Consider the following 22,295-nt stretch of genomic DNA (forward strand, 5'->3'; position numbering starts at 1 on the left):
GGGGGAGCGGAGCCGGTGGCCGGGAGCAGGAAACGCCGCGGGCGGCGCTGAGGCCTGGAGCGGAGGGGAGCTGCCGGCGGGAGGCCCGGCGCGGTGAGGAGCGGGGGGACGGCCCCGGGACGCGGCAGGTGAGGATCCGCTGAGTCACCTGCCCCCACCGCGCCGCTGTCCCGGGACAGGGCCTGGGCCGCGCTGCCTGCACCGGGGGGCCGCAGTTCGGCTGTCCCGGGTGCTGCTGCGCTGCTTCCCCGGGATCTTCGTGGCGTTAACGCCGTGGGGCAGGGCTGGGCTGGGCTCCGGGAGCACGGTGAATGTTGTAGGGGGTGCAGCTACAGGTTGGGGGTGGTGGTGTGTTTATTCGGTGCGTTTAAGTGCTTAGAATCTTCCTGAACGGGGAGCAAAGTGTATCCACTAGAAGTGGGTGTCTCAGCCTGATGGTTTGTTTGTTTGTTTTAATTAGGTCCATGGTCAAAGGCTTGGAAGTAGCCATGGATAAAAAAGGAGGCACAACGGAAGCTGAAAATGGTGATGCTTTCCTGGAGTTGAATAGAACTGCGACAAAATACCCGCATCGTTACACAAAAGTAAGCTGTTTCTCTTTTTCTTTTAAGAGATGTACATAGAGCTGTTGGTCTCAGAAATAAAGGGGGAGCAGAGGTTCCTGTGAGGTGGGAGCAGTAGGGTGAATTCTGAGAAGCCTTTGCACGGATTAGGATTTGCCAGATGATATAAAATGAGCAACCTGTTAAATGTGGGGTAGCTGTACAACCCACAACCCTGTCCTTGATATGCTTTTGCTTCCCACCACCTTATTTTAATAGCCAAGCACCTCAGAGCATTTGCTTGGGAGGTTATGATAGCAGCTGAAGTATGTTGTCCTACGAGCTTTCCTGAGCACTTGCATTTCATAGTCTTAGTTGGACTTTCAGCAATGTTCATTTAAGAAGCTGACCAAAATGTTTCCTTAAAGTAGATGCCACTTCCTTGGAACATATAGCACACCAGGTCTTATCAGCAGCTTTAGCATGTGTCTGAGATGCTTTTCATACTCTTAAAGTTGTTCATATTTGAGTGTTGGAAGCCTAAACACCTATGAATCCAACCAGTTCTTAATGTTAAAAACTTTAGCACAGGTGCTGTAGTTCACCTGTGGTAATTGTTGTTTTTCCCCTCATGCATATCCCTAAGTGAGTAACTTGCAAATAAAGATCCTTTCAGCCCTGAGGAAGTTTGATATACTGTGGCATTTAAGATTCAAATTTTGTTTGCTGAAGCGTGGTTTTAGAAAACTTTTTAATGGTGGTGGACTTTCCTGTTGCTGCAAGCTGTGGGAACAGGTGGTTATTGCTTTGTGTAGAAATCTATTGAGACACTTTACAACAAATGGCTTGAAGTGTGGAACAGAATGAAACAGTGTGCTGTTGCTGATTGTGTTATCTTGCTTGAGGAATTCTGAACTGTTAGTGTCCTAGTAGGTTGGTTTTTTTAAGAAGAAAATTATCATTGTGACTGCTCTGCTGAGATAGCAGGGCTAGCTTGTTTTGACTAGGCATCAACAATAAGCCAAGTACTTTAGAACAGGCAAAACTTACGTGGGAACAGCATGCATCTCCAATTCTCTCCCTCTTAAAAAAGGTGTGCATCTTAGCCTTCTAAGATGCCATGCGTAGTATGGTTCTGAACTTTTAGTTAACCCTGAAGTGGAGGAGAGGTGGTGTCTTAATACTTTCACTGTTGGACAAATCAGTATCTGTCTTCACAGATTTTGCTCAGCTCCTTTCAAGAGGAGTGCAGGTTCAAATTCTGACTGCTTTTTGGTCTGTGTTCAGTTAGTGCTGGTGGTAAGTGTACAAAGGAAGTGATGCAGTTGTGGATTCAGTAACTGAACTGTAGTTCTGATCAGGATAAAAGCTGGAGAATTAGTGTCAGAAAGCCCTAATAAAGGTCTCCTTTAGTTATTGGTTTCCAAGGAGTTGCAAATGAATAAACACTAGAAAACAATCTATTAAAGTATCTGAGTCATATTAAGACTTTCTTAAGCATAACAACTTAAATACACATGATCATGTAATCAACATCATAAGCCACTTTCACATGATCCAGTTCCATACCATTTAAGGGTGGGAGGAACACTGCTTCAGGACATGTACTGCTGGTTTGGAGTGGGGACTGAGTTCTTTTAACAATTTATATTAACCTACTACTGGTAGGACAACAATTGGTTCACACCAAATCCTTGTATATTGCTTGAATAAAACTGTTTAACAGGTAAAAACCCCTTTCTTCCACCTCCTTAAAAGTAGTACTGTGAGAATTTTTTTTTAAAAAAAAAGCAGAACAGAAGAAACAAAATAAACCATGCTGTGGCAGCAACATTCATTTACTCTTATGAGAAAATGTTATGTATTCCAGGCTGTTTCTTCTAGCTTTTTGGAAGCTGTTGCTCCAAGGGTGCACAGCTCATAAATGAAAGCCAAGAAACAATTCAAACACTCCTCACTTCAATACAAAAGTTGCAATAAATTCTGATTGGAAGTCTTTGGACTCCCTCTCGTGGCCAACAAAATAGTAAATTTCCAAGTCTGGTAATGGACTGTGCTGTTAATACTTATGTGATAGTGTTACAAGGTTGATTTTCCTTGTATATCAAGGTTTATTTTGGGAGGCTGTGAGCAGGAAGGCCAGTCTTTTTATTTAAACATTTGCTGTCCTGGCTGTCTGATCTTGCTAAGAAAAATAGATTTATTTTTTTTGCTGAAGACCTGGCTGATGCTGAAGGCAGGGAGGAAACTTGTGTGCATGTTAAGGTGTTCAGCTACCAAGTTTCACCTGGAATTTTTCAAGTATCAAGTGCATGTAGCTAGTGAACTGATTTTAGTTGTGGAGGTAGTTGTGTGAAAGCTCTTGTTCAAATACTGTAATCTCAGGAGAATAGTAGAGAGATTCCCTTCTTCTGTTTGGCTGATGTGTTATCTGCTGTTAGGATCACTTTATCCTTCCTGCTTTCCACCAATTTCTGCACAGCTCTGAATCAGTTCAGTACAGCCAGGAGTGAGGCAGATTGAAGAAAGGTAATGTAAGGAAGATGAGTAAATTTAATTAGAAATGTGCATCTTTACTACAACCAAGCTTATAAGTCAAAGAATTGGTAATAACACTGTTATAATGCTTTTTTAAATGTGGCAAACTCTAATTAAATAGTAAATTGCTAGCCTACATTAAATAATTAGGAATGTGCAGTAGTAAACTAAGGACTAGATTTGGAAGCTAGCAGAAAGTAGAAAACGAAAATAACAATTCAGCACCAATTTGGTGTTGGGTAGAGTGGCTATATGTGATATTTTGGAATTGGGTGATGGTCAGAAATGGCAAGCTTGGCTGGAATTTCCAGATCTACTTCAGTAACTGCTGTTGTGTAATGTTTTTGTTTTTTTTTTTACTACCTGAATCTTAAATGGAATGAAGATTGCTGTGTTCAGTGCTGTCTTAAACTGTCTTAAACTTACTAGCTCCAATATCGATTAAGTCTGTCTTGTAAGTTGAACTGTAGAGGGAAATGGGGAAGTAAACATGTATGATGTGAGCAGCCCCTCAGTTGTTAATGAGGATTGAACATCACCTAGTAAGGCTTAATGCTTCAAATAAGTGAATATTAAGAGTTTATGTTCCTTAGATTAAAAGCAGACTTGGTTCTTCATCTAATATGGAGTAGACATGGGAGGAAAATGTGAATCACTTGCTAGGCACTGCCACTGAAGTACTGTTCTACTGACTTGTTGCTTAAGACTGATTTTTGGTTTTCAGACTTTCTTCAGAAATTAACTTTCAGAGTCTTTCTGGTGCTAAACTGCTTAGAACTAAGTTTAAGATCTGTTTCTGGAAGTCCTATGCTGACTTGTATAAATGCTTTCACAAAAAATTGAATACTTAAGTTAACTGTTCTAATGTTTCATCAGTAAAATATTCCTTGGACATTAGAATCACTCAGATATTTCTTCTGTGTTGGTATGAGTCAGTCACTTGTTCTATAAAATGTCAGTGTTACAGCTTAGTCTCATTCCTGATTCTCAAACAGCCATTATGTTATCTCCAGTTTTGTAGATAGAAGTAATGGGAGGTGGGAACTATAGTTCTGATTAAAGGGTTACTATATCACCTGAGATGGTTTGCTTAGTAGCAAAATAAACTGTCTAATGTCAACTTTTCACTGTAGTATTTAACAGGAAATAAAAACAACATGTTGAGAATCTGGGGTTGTCAAACTAGATTGAACAGGCAGTCTGGAACAGATATTTTGGGTCACTTGAATTTTGTCCAGGTGAGCATTGAAGCTAACTTCTTTCTTTTTCTAGGAGGAACTGCTGGATATTAAAGAGCGTCCCTACTCTAAGCAAAGACCTTCTTGTCTATCTGAAAAATATGACAGGTATTTTCTTGATTATACAAAAAACTATAGGCATCTATTTTAAAACAGAAGTTTAAATAGCAAGAAGTTTTAGCTGAGAAGTTACTGATTTCAATGCAAGTATACTAAAGTGTGTTCAGAAGTACTGACCTAGTAAAGAAAAAATGAATGCTTCAGGGAGTGTTGTGCTTTGAAAAAATTCTAACAAGATCCAGCAGAAAATAACTTCACACAATACAAGTCTTGCAAGCATGCAAAATCCATGCTTCAGCATGGTTCTAGTGCTGTCCTTAGTTTTATTAAAATGCTACTAAGAATATAGATAGATGCGTAGCACTAACAGGCTTGTTTTAACAAGCTGGTTTGCTTGATGGATTACTCTTCCATGTTGACTGTTCACCTCATCTAAAAATTAAAATGAGAATGTTCTAGGCTTGTGATTATAAGTAAGTTTGCTAAACAGCAGGATCTATAATATCAGGTTTTATTGTACAAGTAGGAGAACCTTCAGAATGCCTAAGAACAGAGACATTTGATCTACTTGAGTTATTTTTATCAGTGTACCAGGCAAACTTCACTGATACCTAGTGGGACAACGTATGTTGTCCCTTCTACAATCCAATATATACTATATACTTCCTTATGCTTCCAAAAATGATCCAGAATACCATATATGAGGTCATAAAGTATAATAAGGCAGACTTAGAAGCTGGATATGGGAGATGCATCTCATTTGTACTGATCACTAGTGAGCAAATTCTGGTTTTCAGCAGCAGTAGTAATAAGATGTATTTCTTACACTACAAGTAGTAGACAATCGTGTAACTTTATTTTTGTAGTGATGGTGTCTGGGATCCAGAGAAGTGGCATGCATCTTTATATCCAACTTCAGGAAGAACTTCACCAGTGGAAAGCTTTAAAAAAGATTTGGATTCAGATCGGACTTCTCTTATGCGTAGGATAGTAGGTAAGTGCATTCTTACAGCACAGGACTCCAAATTGAATGTAAGCTCTTGACAAAACTTTTCCTTGGGGGTAACATAAATAAGACAAAACAGTCTCTGAAAATTAATTACATAAAATAAGGATCAAGGAAATCTTGGTGGTTCTTAGTATAACCTTGTTCTCAGTATTCTGGTAACCTATCTAAGATAAGAAACATAGCAGCCAGTTGTTTTATCATACTATTCTTGTTATATAATACTAACTACACATAGTTGTGCAATTGCAGGGGGGTTACTTCCCTGTGCTTCAATATTAAGTACTTAGGAGGTCTAGGTGGGAACAAGCATATACTTCATAGGTGACAGAGCAATGGTTCTTTAGTATCCAACTGTAACTTTCATTTTTTCTGTGGTGTCTGGCTTAATTAGCCTCACAGAAGTAAATCATGTGTATTTTTCTTCAAAAACCTCTGGGTTGGCAGCAAGATTGTGGGATGGAAGGCTATTCTACTGATAACTAGCTTTTATTTACCAAATACATGGTCTTTATGTGATCTTTGATTTGTAGATCCAAGAGAGCGAGTGAAAGAAGATGACTTGGATGTAGTCTTAAGTCCACAAAGACGAAGCTTTGGAGGTGGCTGTCATGTAACTGCAGCTGTTAGCTCACGTCGATCAGGCAGCCCATTAGAAAAAGAAAATGATGGTGTCCGTGTTATTGGTGGCCGGAGGATTGGCAGTGGAAGAATTATCTCTTCTCGCAACTTTGATAAAGACCACCGGGGTGGTGATAAAGACATACGTGATTCTAGAGATGCAAGAGACAGAGATCGTGACAGGGACTACAAAGATAAACGCTTCAGGGTTTGTTCTTTCTTTTCCTGATTACCTATTAAATTAGTTTTTGGACACTCAGCAATAAAAGCAGAGGCAGATTAACTACATTACAGTAAAGTGTTCCCCACAAATAGGCTATTTCTTCTTAGCAGCACTGTTATGGTCCAAAGGCTGAGCACTGAGAGCTTCAAAAACTGTTCTCAATCCTTCTGACAGATTAACTGTAGTACATCCAATTCTGTGTATTCTGCAAACCTCATGCTAGATTTATTAGATACTGTGTAGTCTAATAATTCATGGTTCTTGATGTAGCTGTTGTCAGCAAGCACTGTCCTTAGCTTCAGCAGATAGAAGCTTTTCATGATTTAAGCCATTCTTCTTATGAAAACAAATTAAACCTTCAGTTGAATTCCCACTTCATAACACAAAGTTTAAAATTGAAATACTTCCGGAGCATGCTGAATGCATACCTTAAAAGAGCATGTAAGGTGGTGTTTGCTTTGGAGGTCAGGGAAGAATGCTTTGAAACTGTATTCAATGGTTAATATTTTTAATATTCTACTTCAGAGGGAATTTGGTGACAGCAAACGTGTCTTTGGGGAGCGGAGACGGAATGACTCTTATACTGAAGAGGAACCTGAGTGGTTCTCTGCTGGTCCTACAAGTCAGTCTGAAACCATTGAGCTCACAGGCTTTGATGATAAAATTTTGGAGGAAGATCACAAAGGGAGAAAACGTACGAGACGACGCACAGCCTCACTAAAAGAAGGTAATGGCAAACTTAACAGAAGCTTTGCTTCTCTGGTAGTATTGTGTATTGCTGGATATAGAGGTGATTCAACTTCTGTCTTAAACTCACATTGCTTTTGATCATCCTGAAGCAAAAGACGAGGCTTGAGTGATCTTTTTGTTGGGAAATAATATTGTATCACTTAAAGGTATTTGCCATCTGAAAGGCAGAGCTGAAAAGCTGGGGGAGAAAAACATTGTATGGGTATTGAGTCATACAAGGAATTCATAGGCTACTAATAATGTTTTGTCCACTTCTGTATTTGGTTGGCTGCTGAAGACTAAAGAGATGGTTTCTTAATGGTAGAAATTCCACAGGTGGGCAAAATAAACTGTTTGGATTTAAATTGTACTACATTTTACTTAAGTGAATACACAGTTCCACACTAGGTTTGTTTGTAGTCATGTTACAGTTCTCTTGCAGCACCTGTGTGAGCTTGGTAAACCTTTGTATGTGCTCTGCTCCTGCTGGTGGAGTAGGAGTAATACTGGTCATATCTTGACAATATTAAGACAGCTCTTGTCAAGTACCAGCTTCCAGGGAGTCTGGTTTCTGGGGTTTCAAGGAAGAAAGTAGGAGCTGCCAAGGATTCATCAAGAAACATCTGTGGCTATTAACATGCTATATATATGACAGCTGTATCTGCTTGCCTGCTTGATGTGACATAAGGTCTGATGTCTAATCTATGTATCTTCCTTGGTTGCTCAGGATGGTTAATTACTGGTTCAATTGTAATTCTCACTTCCATGTTTTGGAGTAGGTAGTCTTAGTTACAGACTAGAAGCTCTGTACCTGACCTGAAATCCAGTGGATTGTAGTTACTGTTGTAGTAGACTGCAGCCAGTGTTTTACAGAATTCTTCAATTGGAAGGGACCTTCAAAAATCATCTAGTCCAACTGCCTCACAACTTCAGGGCTAACCAAAAGTGAAGCACGTTAATGAGCATTATTGAAACGCCTCAAACACTGACAGTTACAGGGCATCAACCACCTCTGTAGGAAGCTTGTTTCAATGTTTCACCACTCTTGTGGTGAAGCTCTTCTCTAATGTCCAATCTGAACCTCAGCTTTGTGCTATTCCATGCGTCTTGTCATTGATTACTAGGGCAAAGACATCAGCACATTCTTCTCATCAGGAAGAAACCTCATAGCTCTCTGTCATATTTCTCAAGATTAGGTGACCCAATTGGTACAGAACTGCTGAGGAAGTATCCCATAGGTGGCTAAACTACTTTAGTCCTATGCTTGTAATTGCTAGGCAAACATATTGCCTGCTAGGCACTTCTCCTACAGGAAATAGGTAAGTTCAGTGACTCAGCAATTATTTGATTTTTCTTTTTAAGGGATTGAATGCAATGGTGGAGTGGCAGAAGAAGATGAAGTGCAAACTGTCATTGCCAATGAAACTCCAGCAGATCAAGAAGTTCCTAGGGAAGCTGTCTTACAAGAACCAGCTCCAGGAGAGTTTGACTTCAATGAGTTTTTTAACTTGGATAAAAGTGTTCCTGGCCTGGCTTCGGTGAGTTTTTTCTTTTAAGTGGATGTACTTGTGAGAAACAGTTCTGACTTCTGCTATATTCAGTGGTAGCTAAAACTTCTTGCTTTGAAAGTTACTTAAGGCAGTGTGGAAGTCTAAAATCAATTTCCAAAAACTTAGTTCTGAATCATTAGGGTGTTACTTCCAAACAACTTCCAAATGTTATCTTTGAGACTAGCTCCATCTCCAAAGGAAATGTGTGAGGCAAACAAGCTGATTAGTGGTAACCAAAAGAAAGGAGAAATAAAGATCCAAAATAAGCATCTTAGACAGATTTTCTTTCATCAAAATGAAGTGGGTCAATACTATCTTTTTTTTTTTTTGCTGTTAAACAAGTGGTGCTCAACACCATTTATCAGAGAAAGCAGATTGGAAGAGAGAAACTGTTACTCCTGTGTATAGCTTACAGTAAACATACTGTATGGTAAAATTGCACTTGGGCCCACTTTTAACTGGAGTCTTTTGTGAGGTAAGCCAAGTTCTACTTTAAGTTAAATCTTAGAATGCACTGCTCTTAAAGCACTTGTAGTGACTAGTGAAGAAGCAAGCAGTCACTATGTGTGGTAGTGACTTCTGACAGACCAGCTCAATTGAGTACTGTTGAGTGAACTTGAGTCAGCCTGAAGGGAGGAGGTGCTGGCTGCCATTAAACTGGTGGTGTAGGGTTCTTTGACTTGAAGAATGCAACCCCTTTAGTCAGAGTGGTTCAGCATGTGAAGTGCAAGCAGGTAGCTCTTAGCTGCTAGCCTTCCACCTCACCCCTTGGGGGATACTCCCAAGCTGGGGAGAAGTGTCTGCACTGCATTTAAGGCACTGTTCTTTGTGCTGGAACTGAATTCAGTCATGGTTGCAGAAAGCTCAGCTAATTAAGACTCTAGCTTGTGTATAGTGATGGAGACCAAGACTGGTCCTTATCTAGTCATTTGACTTTCAGAATTACTAGGCTGTTATTTGTTCTATTACTTGTGGCAGATGCTCCTCCTGCTTTTCTCACGCATCCACTTTAAAATGCCATAGTTGTAGCTGTTGGATGCTCTGCTGTTTCAGTTATACCAAAGATTTTTTCAGATTAAAACTATAAAAGATATATTATGGGTTTTGCCAGCGCTAATTACACAAGTGTTACTATATTTGGGAAGGAAAAAGCAGGTCAAAGCTTATAAACTGCAAGAGCACAATTTAGTTGTCTATAGCAATAATATCTTGGTTTCACAGTAAAGCTTCTCAAAGATCTTATCTTGCTTCTGTTATTTTTCCCCAATCTAGATGATAGAAGATGTGCTGGGGGAAGGTTCAGTGTCTGCCAGCAGGTTCAGCAGGTGGTTTTCTAATCCTAGTCGTTCTGGAAGTCGGTCAAGCAGCTTGAGATCTACACCACATGAGGAACTGGAGAGGTTGGCAGGTAAGACTGTAGGACAATGCAAGGTCAGATATTCTTCTTCCATCTTCCTTTCTACTTCTTTAATAATATGACAGAGCTTTAGGATAGTAAATTCTCCCACAGTTCAAGCACTTGATATTCTTTTGGACGCTCTTAGAGTAAGCAGCTGAGTTACTTTTTTGTAAATATTCTTGTCATGCTCATGATGGCTCTCCAGCTGATCTCGGGCAGGGGATGTAAGGCATAACATCTCATTGACATATTGAACTTGGTTACCAGTATATGTTCATCTTGAGACATTGGGTTGGTAAACTGATGTGGCAGTGCTCCTGGTTTTGCTGTTTCAGGTCTAGAGCAAGCCATTCTCTCCCCTGGCCAGAATTCTGGAAACTACTTTGCTCCCATTCCATTGGAAGACCACTCTGAAAACAAAGTGGACATCTTAGAAATGCTACAGAAAGCCAAAGTGGACTTAAAACCTCTTCTCTCAAGTCTTTCAGCCAACAAGGAAAAGCTTAGAGAGAGCAGTAAGTGCCTCTTCAGATATTGTGGAGTTCTTGTTGTGCAGTATCTCAAACCAAGAGGCTTGGTATTCTGGAAACATCTACTGTTGAGTCCAGAAGTAGGAAGTACTATACGTTTACTGACACTACAGATCAAATACTCAGCAAGTCTCAGTTAAGTCACTGTCATCACTGATTCTTCTCATCCTATCACAGGATGACATCAGGACTCTTATCAAACCATTTTACTGGCCAGTTACAATACAAGTCTTGAGCTGGGTTTCCAGCTTTGTCTCTGGCCTTTATGTACTTTTTTTCTATTGGAGACTGGTAATATCAGTTCTGAAACTTTGGTATCTAAACTTTGGTTAACCAAAAACTTGCATTTTAAGTCATTCTTGCAAGCATCTATAATGTATCACATTCATTAAGTATCAGTATCTGAAAAGATGAACAATCACTTCATGGTATCAGTATTTAAATGTGCACTGTAAAATTAAACTTCTCAAGACTTTTGCTAGTACTTGAAAAGCAAGAAGATTGCTGATTCAGTGTTCTAATAAATTAACGTAGAGCTAAAACACAAGAACAGATTTGGCTCTGTAATGTTAACTTGGCTAGAATCATGGAATTACAGGGAACTTCTTCTGTTAGAACAGCAAATTGCCAGCAAAAGTGAATTCTAAATTGAGTTCAGGGCTGACTTAAACTTTATTGAAGAGCGCCTCCAAGTCAGGGACTTGCATGTTTGAGACTGTAGCATGCATGGATGGTAAATAGCATGTGTTCTCTTTGAAATCTCAAGGTCTAATTCCATGTTAGTCTCTTTTTTGGCAAGCAGCATGTATTGCCATGTGAAATGGACTGAACAAAATGTAATGTTATTCCATGATTTGTGTGGACTGACAGGGTATAAAATCATCCAAGAACTGCAAATACACCTAAGCATCCGTTTTGGGAGTAGGAATTGTTTTAATACATGGAAAAGCTTTTCTTAATTTGACTTAAATCAAGCTACAAGTCTTTTCTATGTTCTGCTTGGTCTGACTTTCCTACTAAAAACTTCCTAAATTTTGATCCTCACAAAACAAGGATGAAAGAACTACGTGGAAGCTTCTATTCATTCTCTAAAAGTACCTGCTATGCGTTAAATATTTCCATAAAATGCTCAACTATTATGGAGTTTCTAGGCCAATTCCTCTCCACCAACATTATGCTTCTCATGTTCCATACTGCATGTCTGAATCATTGTTTCTTTTTTTCTCACCATCTTGACCAAATTTCCAGTAAGTCTTGTTTCTTTGGGTCAGCATCTGCTACAGCATCCCATAGCATGCTTCTATCTCTTTTCTCTTAAGGTGTCATGCCTTGTGCCAAACAAACTGGTCCATAACACTTGTCTAACCTTGATGTCACACGTTGATAGCAATTTGTATGTATGCATACATACACAGGATAAGTACTGCTTATTAATACTTGTACCAATTATGCTGTCATTCTGTAATGGCTCTAACTTCGAAGAAAATGTCTACTTCAAACTTCATGCACACCCAAGTATGTGTGCAACTGATTTTTCCAAAGCATCAAGATTTTTCCAGGTATTTATTCTGTGTACCTATGATGGCTTCAGGCAGCTTGACATCACTTACATTGTGGCTCTAAGACCATATGGTTTCCTGAACTATAAGATCAATTCAGGAAGTTGTACTTAATTAGGTCACTTTCAGATGAATATATTCTGTTAAAAGGAGATGAAATCCTAATACGCTGTCAAATGTAGTAATGGTGTATATATCTCACAGGATATATGAAAGGTAAGGAAAACTTAATTGGTTGAAATGTAAATGAATTCTTATGGTCTTGCATGACAATGCTTCTAATGTAAGTATGAGGATGCTTGTCTAAACAGTGGTAAGACATGGTTTGACAGTTGGTGTGAATATCAGAAAACAAGGTTTTGACTGTTACCTTGTTTTCAGACAGCTTGTACTCAGCATCTGTACAAGAACTAAAACTTATTTTTTAAGCAGAGCTGTGGTTTACCAGTATTTCTTCTGTATTTCTCAGCACATTCAGGAGTAGTACTTTCAGTGGAAGAAGTTGAAGCTGGGCTTAAGGGCCTGAAAGTTGATCAGGAAGGAAAAATTGCTACTCCATTTATGGCAGAGCAAGTGGAGGAACCATTGAACATAGCTGGCTCCAGACAGATCAAAAAAGATGGTGATATGACTGCCTTTAACAAACTAGTCAGCAGCATGAAGGCAAGTGGGACTCTACCTTCACAGCCCAAAGTCAATGTAAGTAACAGCTGGCTCTGAACTGTAAATGGATCTGCGCTAAGATACAGGACACAAAGTGAAAACCCCTTACATGATGCTTCTGATAATGTGTCGGGCTTGATTGGATCCAGTGGCATGATTTTAAGTATTAACTTTCATTTAGAATGTTGCTGCTTGGAGGGAGAAGAAAGCAATCACAGAATTGAAGGGGTTGGAAGGTACCTCATATGATCATCGGGTCCAACCCCCCTGCCAAAGCAGGTTCCTTAGATCTTAGAAAAGCAATGATAAAACAGAAGTGCTTTGGTCACTTTCCCCAGCCAAAGGAAATAAGTTTTCTTCACTTCAGGGTTCATGGGGTTTATTCCATGTTAACGTGGAATACTAACATGGAATATTAAGTTTCTGAAACCCCCACAACTCATCCTATGCGAGAATTCTAATAATTGGGTTTTTGAGGATTCTTTAAAGTGGACCAATGTGAATATCTAGTTGCTTAATATTTGAAGACTATAAATGCTTGTCCCCCACTTAAAAGATCCTGTATAATGAAAAGATTCCCTGCTGTAGAGGGCTTTTTGATTAGTGTCCAAAATCGCCTACGCTTGAACTCATACTGCCTGAGCCTTTTTTAATAAAAACAAACCTCTGTAGAAGAGGTGCTGTCTACACATAATAGACATCAGTCTGGTCTTTATAAGAGTCTTTATGGAAGACTTGCTAGTGCTGGTTGCCTCTATGCTGGAATTAAAAGGAGTGTCTGTTGAAGTAGTTTAGTATAGGTATAACTTACACTTACCTGAAGCTCAGATGTCTTGCTTTAGTGGCTTTTGTTTTAAAAGGTACAAACTTTTGTCTGTACAAACTAATACTCTAAACTGGGTTCTAAAATGTTTAAGAATAAAAATTAAACTGAATACTGATTGTTAATTGGAAGATTAATATTAAACAGATGATGCTAAGCTTTAGATTGTGAGATTGCAGCATGAAATTCATGTTGCCACTAGCTGCCTAAACAGCTTGACCCAGAAGCTATTAATAACTTCTGGCACTTTAAAATACTTTTTTTCTAACATACAAGTCTAAAGTCTAAAGCATTTTTTCTGTTAAACTATATCCAATTGTTAGCTTCATCCCCCTTTACTGAGAGATAGCAAAGAACACATTTCTCAAACAAAACTTGAACAATGCATGTTGAACTACTTACGTGCAGTCTAGCACTCAGCTTTGTCTTGACTAGGGAAGATCAGTGAAGACAGCTCAGCCCTTAACTTTGCTGGGATTTAATTTGGCAGATAAAATGTGACTTGTCTCTTGATTTGTATGATACTTGTCATATTTATAGCTTATAATATTTTCATTTCCTTAGCAGAGCCTTGACAGCCACTTAATGTCACCTCCAGAGATGCCAGGCCAGCCTCTGTCAAAAAATATTCTACAGGTATTTCTCATTGATATGCTTTTAAATAGTTTTCCCTAATGAAAAGGTAGTTTGAGATATTGAAGGCAGTTATAACATCAGTAGTCAGACTTCTCTCCCTGTGAGAGGAGAGACCTATTCACAAAGCTAAACTGACGGAATTTCAGTCTTGTGGGAAACGGCATCACAACTACAACCAGAAAACTAAAACCTTGGTTAATGCCTAATTCCAAGGGGAATCCAGAATTTGTCTAGTTGTGTAGGTCAACCTTGTCTGTCTCGAAGTTGCTATTAATAGCATAGCATGTAGTCTAGTAAAAACTTTTTTGTAATTGGGTCATATTCTGAACACTTTCATTACATTTTCTTAGGAGCTTCTCGGCCCACCTATTACCAGACCAGCTTCATCAAATGTCTTAAGTGGCCTGATAAGTGGATTGGAACCTGGAGCCTCTTTACTGGGACAAAGAGCACCTTCTCCTCCTATTCCACCAGTGTTTCCAACTCGAGCTGCTTCAGCAGATTACCTGCGTCACAGAATATCTTCTTCACCCATTGGTGAGACTTGTTACAAAAGCTGTTATATTCTTTTAAAGACTTAAGTTTGCTTTAAATACTGCTTCACAGAACAATAAACTTACTGGTAGTTGTTGGGCAGCTAGCTCAGTGTCTGCCTCTTGAGTGTACGTACAATACAACATCTTAATTTTCTCTTATGTTAAACTTATCTCCAAAAAATGTAGAAGTCTCTCAGCTAGACCTCAGTAAATTCTGGTGTGAAGTAATGTGTTCTCTTACTGTGTAAGAAACCAATCTTAAGGATGTAGCAGGTCAGTCTGAGTTGGAGTTAATTTTTTTTTGTAGCAGCCAGTATGGTGTTGTGTTCTAGATTGGTGATCAAACCAGTGCTGATATGCATTATTTTAGCTATTGCTGAACAGTGTTAGGTGTCAAGGCCTTGTCTGTTCTCACTTTGCAACCCCAGTGATTGGATGGGAGATGTGTGTGCCCAAGAGAATGGGTGGGGAGGCAACCATGCAGATGACCAGAAGTAACCAGAGATGCTTTGTGGCATATAAAGTTTTATTCAGCAATAAAAAGGGAGAGAGTGAGTTTAGGAAGGATAGCTGTCTTTTGCCTGGGAACTGGCTGGGTATTGGTCAACCTGTAGGAGGTAGATGACTGCCTTTCCATTGTTTTTGTTCTTTCTCTTCTACTTTTACTTACTAAACAGTTTTTATCTTGACTCAAATTTTCTCGCTTTTATTCTTCTCTGCCCTGTGGGGGACTTGGAAGGTGGGGAGAGTGCACAAGTAGCTGGTGTTTAGCTACCTGCTGGGGTTAATCCTCAAGAAGAGACAACTTGGCTACTTGTATCACAAAAGGCTGCTACTACCCTCTGGGCTCTCCCTAGTGACAGGGAAGAGACATAGCTCTCTTCCCTGTTAAGTGTTAGGCTGGGGATCTTCGCAAGGAGTCATTAATGTAAAAATGGTTAACTTGCAGATATATCAATACTACGTGTGTGAGGGACAAGGGGGGAGAATCTGTTAGTCCTTTTGAATGTAACAATGCTTTTTCATTAGGTTTTGGACAAGGTTCTCAGCAATTGCTTGGTGATCCATTTCCAGGTGTAAGGAAGCCCATGAGCCCAGTTGCTGCCCAGGTTAGATTTAAATGCTTCTTGCTTAATGTGTATTCATCTGTTTTTCTTGTATTTCGAAGTCTCAAACAATCTTGTTTCTGCAATATGCAGATATTTGTTACATTTGTTTGTTCTAGTGAACCCCAAGCATGTGGGTGCAGTCGAACTTAATACTGTCTCAAAACCTCATTGCCATTAGACCCATCGTAGAGTACCTTAAGACCTTTTGAAATATCTATCCTCTGTCAGTAAAACAGGGCTTTTAGGGGGAAGATGTTTTGTGAAGGCATAATGGTAAACCTTTAAAAGCTTTTTTCAATACATCTCCCTTTCAGATGAGTCCCTTGGAAATACAGCAAGCTGCTTTAGAGGGACTAGCATTACCACATGACTTAGCCATACAGGCCGCAAACTTCTATCAGCATGGCTTTGGTAAACCACAGATGGACAAAAGCAGAGATGGCTACAGAAACAGGTGAGTATCTGCAACATGTAAGGGACACCTTGTCAACTGATCGAGTATTACCTTTCACAAGATACTCATACTAGTGACTCATTTAAGCTTGTATTAGTTTTAGGCAATTCCGCCTTTCATTCTGTGCCAAGAGTAGAACTACCTCTAAACTTCCTGTCTTCTCTTTAACAGGCAGCAGCGCGTGACTAAATCACCAGCACCAGGACATAGAGGGAATGCGTCTTCTCCAGCCCCTACAGCATCCATTACCAGCATGGTCAGTACCTAGTGTGTAATGGTTGTAGGAAAAGCTGTAAAGGTGTCTGCAGTAACTAATTGTAGCAACCATGATCAGTAGGATATAAGGAGAAGCTGAATATTCTTATTATCTTAGTGGCCATGCGATACATGAATGGCACTTGATATTTAACTATGTCTTCACTTTGGAAAATAATTTCTTCTGACTAGTCAGTTATCTAGAACTGTAGAAGCCTCACTAATGTTACCTTGATCCAGTCCTCTGAAACCAGAGGAAGGAAACTGGGAAAATTAGGCTCCCATATTTTGGTACCAAAGCCTTCAAAAGATGAGCTGAAAGCTGGAGTGCGTACAGTAGAGAACACTGGTCTTCAGTACAGGTTTGAAATGACTCAACTAAATGTAGGCTGAAATATTACCCAGGAGCTTCAGGATTGCTTTAAAAAAAAAAAGCCTCAAAAACAAAATGTTTCCTCAGTGTTTTCAGTGGTATGTAGTGGCATGTTGCTTTGATCTAAGTTTCCCAATTATTTGGTCAAGTGCTTACAACTTATGGCCAACATACACAAACTAAATACTTGCATCTGATTGCCTAACAAATGAGCAGCTTCCATTAAAATTAGGTAGCACTGGTGGGGAAACAATGCAAATTGGGTGGTAGTCTTCTATAGATCTGTCATCACTGAGTTCATATGAATAAGGCATTAGACTTTGGCAAAAATTAGATGGAGAGAATTGCTTAAATGATGGAATAAAGCTATGAAATAAGGTGAACTTATGGATGCACAAAGTAACCAATTCAAAAGAGCTTTAAATGGAAAAGATGCTAGAACTGGTGTCCCGTAACTAAATAACTAAAAGTGGGGCTTCAGTAATCAGCACTGAATAAGACATGGCTTCTTAACTCTTTCTGCAGTTGTCTCCTTCCTTTACACCTACCTCAGTGATTCGCAAGATGTATGAGAGCAAGGAGAAAAGCAAAGAGGAGCCAGTTTCTGGGAAACTGAAAGTCAGTGATGGCAAAGATGAAAATCAGAGGCCAAATGAAGGTATTGTAATGGCTTTAAAATAACATGCATGAGATTTGGAATAGAATTCAAGAGCTTCAACACATGCCTGCACTAATTTAAGATGCTTTTGATTTGTGGAGTAGAAACGGGCCTATAACAAGGGTTAGAGCTATGAAGGAGATGTGCTCCACAGGGCAATCTTCCAGCAGTGTTGGGTTTAGATCCATTTTTTCATTTTTCCTCACTTATGAGCAATAGTAACACTAAGACCTGGGCCAGAACTGTGTTTTTTTTTTTTTTGCAACTGGTCTTGATGAACAAGCATATTAACAATAATACTTCCATCTCTCTCTATACCAGTAATTGAATACAAGCAACTCATAGCCCTCTTGAGACATCTTAACTGAACAATCAAAGCTGAGACCAATTAACCTCTTCTAAATGTAGCAGATTAAGGAAGCATTTTGTCACCCTAACTGATGTAAGTGGCTATAAAAAGGAAATGCTCAATACCAATTGCCTGACCCAGTGGGACTAAGGTTCCCAATTGCCATGACATTGTACTTTAGTACTACCAGCAACAGAGAAGAAGCTTGCAGTTCTTATCATAATAACTTTTTTCTTTTAGCATTCTAGCTATTACTGCTACCTCAACTTGAAGCAGATAGTTCTAAGATATTTTAGGCTTAAGTGATCTAGATAATCTGGAAGTAGATTCTTGAGGTGCTTCAGTGTATGAAATATTACTAAGCAAACGTCAGACATAGAAGGCTGCTGCTAACCCCCAGACACTTTTACACTGAAAAACTGCTTAGGGCTGGATGCCTGGCACAACTCCACCCCCAGGTTATAGCCTCATTTGGGGAGGATCCCTTGTGCCTCCTGTCTGCTTTGAGACTGACTCATCCATGCTGCTGGTTCAAAAATCTCAAAGTGTGAGGGAAGTAAGAAATAAAGGTGGAATTGTTGCTAACTCTGTCATAACTTAAGCTTACAATCAAAGGGTTTCTGTGAGATTTTTTTTCCTTCTCTATTGTTTTGACACAATTTGGCCAAAACATTCCAGGAGACAGAAGTTTCCTGTTGAAAATGGAAATGTGTATAAGTTTAGCTAGTCCTGGAGTCTAGCAAACAAATGCAGGTATTAGCTTTAGTTTTCACTAGATACAATCTCTAGCTGTGGACTATAATAGTTGTATTCAATTCTAGCTACGGATAACCTACTGTCTAGTTCTGTGGAGAATGCAGATCAAGAAACTTTGCCCACCTTAGGTACCAAACTACCTGCACTGCAACGCTCTGCATGTTCCACACCTCTTACTCAAGCAAATCGTTGCACCAAAGAGCAAGACTACAGGCCTAAATCAACTGGCAGAAAGACTCCTACAATGGCCTCCCCAGTACCAGGAGGCCCTTTCCTCCGTCCTGTTCATCAAGTACCCCTTGTTCCCCATGTTCCAATTGTGCGACCTGCTCATCAACTGCATCCAGGATTGGTCCAGAGAATGCTGGCGCAGGGGGTTCATCCGCAACATCTGCCCATACTGCAAGCAGGTAATTCATTATTTCTTTTTAGTATACATGTATATTCCTGACTGGGCTCAAGTTCTGTTAGGAACAGCACAAACAAACGTGGCCAGTAATAAATATCTATTACATCAGAACTCTTAAGTAATAAATTCTAGCCCATCTAAATACGTAAATGGTCTGCTTTAAGGTCCGTATGCCTCTTAAGAAGTTTCCTCACTGTTGTACAATAGGTATGCTTCCTCCTGGAGTGGACCTGTCTCACTTGCAGGGAATATCTCCTCCAATCCTTGGCCAACCTTTTTATCCATTACCAACAGCCAGCCATCACATCTTAAATCCACGCTCTGGGACACCTTTGCAGCTAGCGATGATGCAACAGCAGCTACAAAGATCAGGTAAGCTAAAACAAAACAGGAGTAACTCTTTTAAAATGCTAAAAAGCCTGTTCCAGTTAGTATACTTGTTGGCCTGTCTCAGTATGCTGGACTAATAGGAGGCTACTTTGATACCTACACAAGAATAGTGATAATGAATATCTAAATTGCCAGAGTAGTTTTGGCCACTGCAGGTTCTCATGCCAGAAGGAAGTCCAACTGAAGCATTCAGTTTCAAGATGTGTTGCTATTGATGGATCTGCGTTTTGCAGCACGTGTGCAGCCTTTCCTTCCTTGCTGGGTGAGAAAGATCACCCACCTACCTCAAGTAAGATGTTCTTTGATACTGGTTTTCCAGTTAATCTACATGATACTGTGCCCAGAACTGGCAGTGTCAGGCAGTTTATGGGAGCACTGATGAGAATAAAGACTTTGGGTCTGGATTTCCCAGGTCTAATAGAATTAGTAAAAGTCCTAGCTTACGTGCTGATTGCTAATATGCATTAGCAGATAGCTGCTCTAGGGCAAGTCTTGGCATTGGGTGAACTCATTACTCCACCTCAAATAGCTTTACGTTCCACAGGCACTGGAGCACAGGGATCACCTGCTGGTGTGCAAACAACCCCTCAGAATGTGCCATCTCGGACTGGATTATCTCACGGGCACACACAGCTTGACCATCGCCCCAGCCAGAGAAGTGGCTCTCCTATTGGCCTTGCAAAATGGTTTGGTTCGGATGTCTTGCAGCAGCCTCTCCCTTCTATGCCATCCAAAGTCATCAGTGTAGATGAACTGGAATATCGGCAGTGAAGTGACCACTGGGTGGGACACTTGTGATTCTTTAGACTGGATAAAAATGTCCATAGTCAGGACTTCACCTCTTTGTTTTTTGGGGCTTTTATTTTTAGCACTCTGTGCAAAATTTCTTTTTGAGAGACTAAAGCACATGGCACCTGTCCTGGTCTCATGTCTGCATCAAGACTAAAGGATCCATTATGGCTTGAATAGTGAAGCCTGAAGAAATTTAGATGCAAGACAAAGCCAGTTTAATTCTGGAAGTGTCTATTTTTTGTTTTTGTAAGATATGTGAATGAAGTGCTGATATTCTCTAGTGTAGAGGTAGCAGCTATGGATTCCTCCTGCAGAAAACTAAATGTATAGACCCTTGTGTACAGACTTATGTATAAACAATCTTTTGTATATATACACATAGAATAGCTTTTTTGAATCTATACAGCTGTACATAAGAGTAGCTGATAACAGTTGAGCTTTAGTTGTGCCTATGGTTTGGATCTTTCTCCATTGTACATGTGGGACTTTCTTTAAGATTAAAGTTGCATATCCTAAGTGTGAGTGAACAGGATAAAGTTGCTTTGCCTTTTCTTGCTGCTCATCTCCTCTAGGTCTCCCTCAAACACATCCTTTTGTCATGTACTGTGCACTCAGTGTAGCTAGTGTCCAAGTAAAAAGCCCACATCTTGCTGTCTGTGTAACAGAGGTCTGATTCCTTGCGTGTATGACTCTTGCCATCACATGAGAGAACTGTTTAGTCTTCAAACGGCCTTGAGGAAGAGACCTGGTACAGTACTGATAAAGCCAGCTCTTCATGTCTGCCATAAGCAAAGAGACTGTAGGTACCTACAGGGCATAGGTCTTTCAAGAGGGCTGGTGTTGGTCATTGTTTAGCTGCAGTATTTTCCTTGTTTTAATCCTTCAGACAAGTTAGTAAAGGTCATCAAAATGGAGCCTTTGAATCCTCACCCTTCAACTCCTGTCATAGCTGTGGTATGTTCTATACTGCCCTCCCTTCCATGTGTAGAGAGGGGAGATCCAAGAACTGTCCCAAGTCTAGTGTGCATCTACTGATGCAAATACTGTGAAACTTGCCTTTTGGAGTCTTGTTCTGCGGCTTGAAAGGGGGAGGAGGGGGTAGTTTTGTGATCTTACTGTGTATATTTGGTTTTAAAAATACTATGTTCCTTTTAAGCCTGTTCCACTTTCCTGAGCAGTTAAATGTTCTCTTCATCCTTCTACTGCATGGTTCCTCACTTCACTTTCTCACTTGTGTTAAGTCTAGTACTGCTTTCATGTCTTCTATTGAACTTAGGCCATTGTGCTCTTTTTAAAAAGTTGAAAGCAAAACCAGAATTGTCACAGACTTGCTCTTTCTTAAGTCTCACTGAATGCAAAACCAGCAGCAGGAAAAAAAAATCACTTGACTGTATTATAACAATTGCCAGCATGCTGTGGTGGGTTTGGTTCAGTCTAGCAGAGACCATGTTGTACAGAAATAGCAAGCTGCAGCCTCTAATGTGGAATCTGTTGGGGGTCACCTGTACTTCCTAGTAGTTTTTCATAAAACAATCTCTGTAAAACATGCAATCACCAGCTTGTCCTTGTAAGATTGTTTTCATACTTTTTTAACTTGACACTTTCCCAGTAACATTCTGTAAATAAAGTTGATTCTACCAGCTATCTGTATCATCTGCTCTTGAAACTACACTTCTATTGACTAATGCTGAGCATTGTTCTTGTACGTAAGCTAGAGCTGGATGTCCATGAGGAAACTTCAGCTGCACTAGTTTGGTCTACAGGCATGTGGATGTGTACTTTACCTCACTAAAGCCATGCGTTATCAGCTGGAGAGCTGCACAGTACTCTGCTCTGTAACAGTAGGTGAAAGGCTGATCTTGAACAGCCAGGGTGAAGTGTAAGGAATGAAACTCTCACATACCAGAACTCAGCGTAAAGGCTAAGCCCTGTGGACCCTAACTAAGCAGTCCCTCCAGAAAGAGTGAATGAGCTTCCCCTGCACTCCTCCACTCAACTATTGTTCAGGTTGCATAGGGCTACTAGGAAGTAAAGTAGGATAAAGTAGGATCGAGGCTGACTAGCAACCACTGCTGCAAGGCTGTGGTCCCTGAAGAG

At 40.0% G+C, this 22,295-nt stretch overlaps 1 protein-coding gene across 10 annotated transcripts; it reads left to right on the forward strand.

Moving 5' to 3' along the window:
* On the forward strand, window positions 1-21,842 carry EIF4ENIF1 (eukaryotic translation initiation factor 4E nuclear import factor 1). Of its 10 annotated transcripts, none has more exons than XR_014698707.1 (20): window positions 1-128; window positions 461-584; window positions 4,353-4,426; window positions 5,245-5,372; window positions 5,918-6,213; window positions 6,754-6,955; window positions 8,320-8,495; window positions 9,780-9,915; window positions 10,242-10,421; window positions 12,465-12,694; window positions 14,046-14,117; window positions 14,468-14,654; window positions 15,683-15,762; window positions 16,077-16,216; window positions 16,388-16,472; window positions 17,370-17,502; window positions 18,673-19,017; window positions 19,224-19,388; window positions 19,547-19,695; window positions 19,951-20,734. XR_014698707.1 is itself a non-coding variant. In XM_084538647.1 (19 exons), the coding sequence occupies exons 2-19, from the start codon at window positions 465-467 to the stop codon at window positions 20,175-20,177; spliced, it is 2,976 nt and encodes a 991-aa protein (XP_084394773.1). In that variant the 5' UTR covers window positions 1-128; window positions 461-464; the 3' UTR covers window positions 20,178-21,842. The 10 variants fall into 10 exon arrangements, 7 of the variants coding, with proteins under 7 accessions (XP_084394773.1, XP_084394775.1, XP_084394776.1 ...); XR_014698708.1 differs by having other exon boundaries at window positions 18,736-19,017; XR_014698709.1 differs by having other exon boundaries at window positions 19,311-19,388; window positions 19,951-20,091.
* The last annotated feature ends 453 nt before the right edge of the window (window positions 21,843-22,295 follow it).

This window comes from Aythya ferina (genome assembly GCF_964211825.1).
Source record: "Aythya ferina genome assembly, chromosome: 17".
NCBI classification, from domain to species: domain Eukaryota; kingdom Metazoa; phylum Chordata; class Aves; order Anseriformes; family Anatidae; genus Aythya; species Aythya ferina.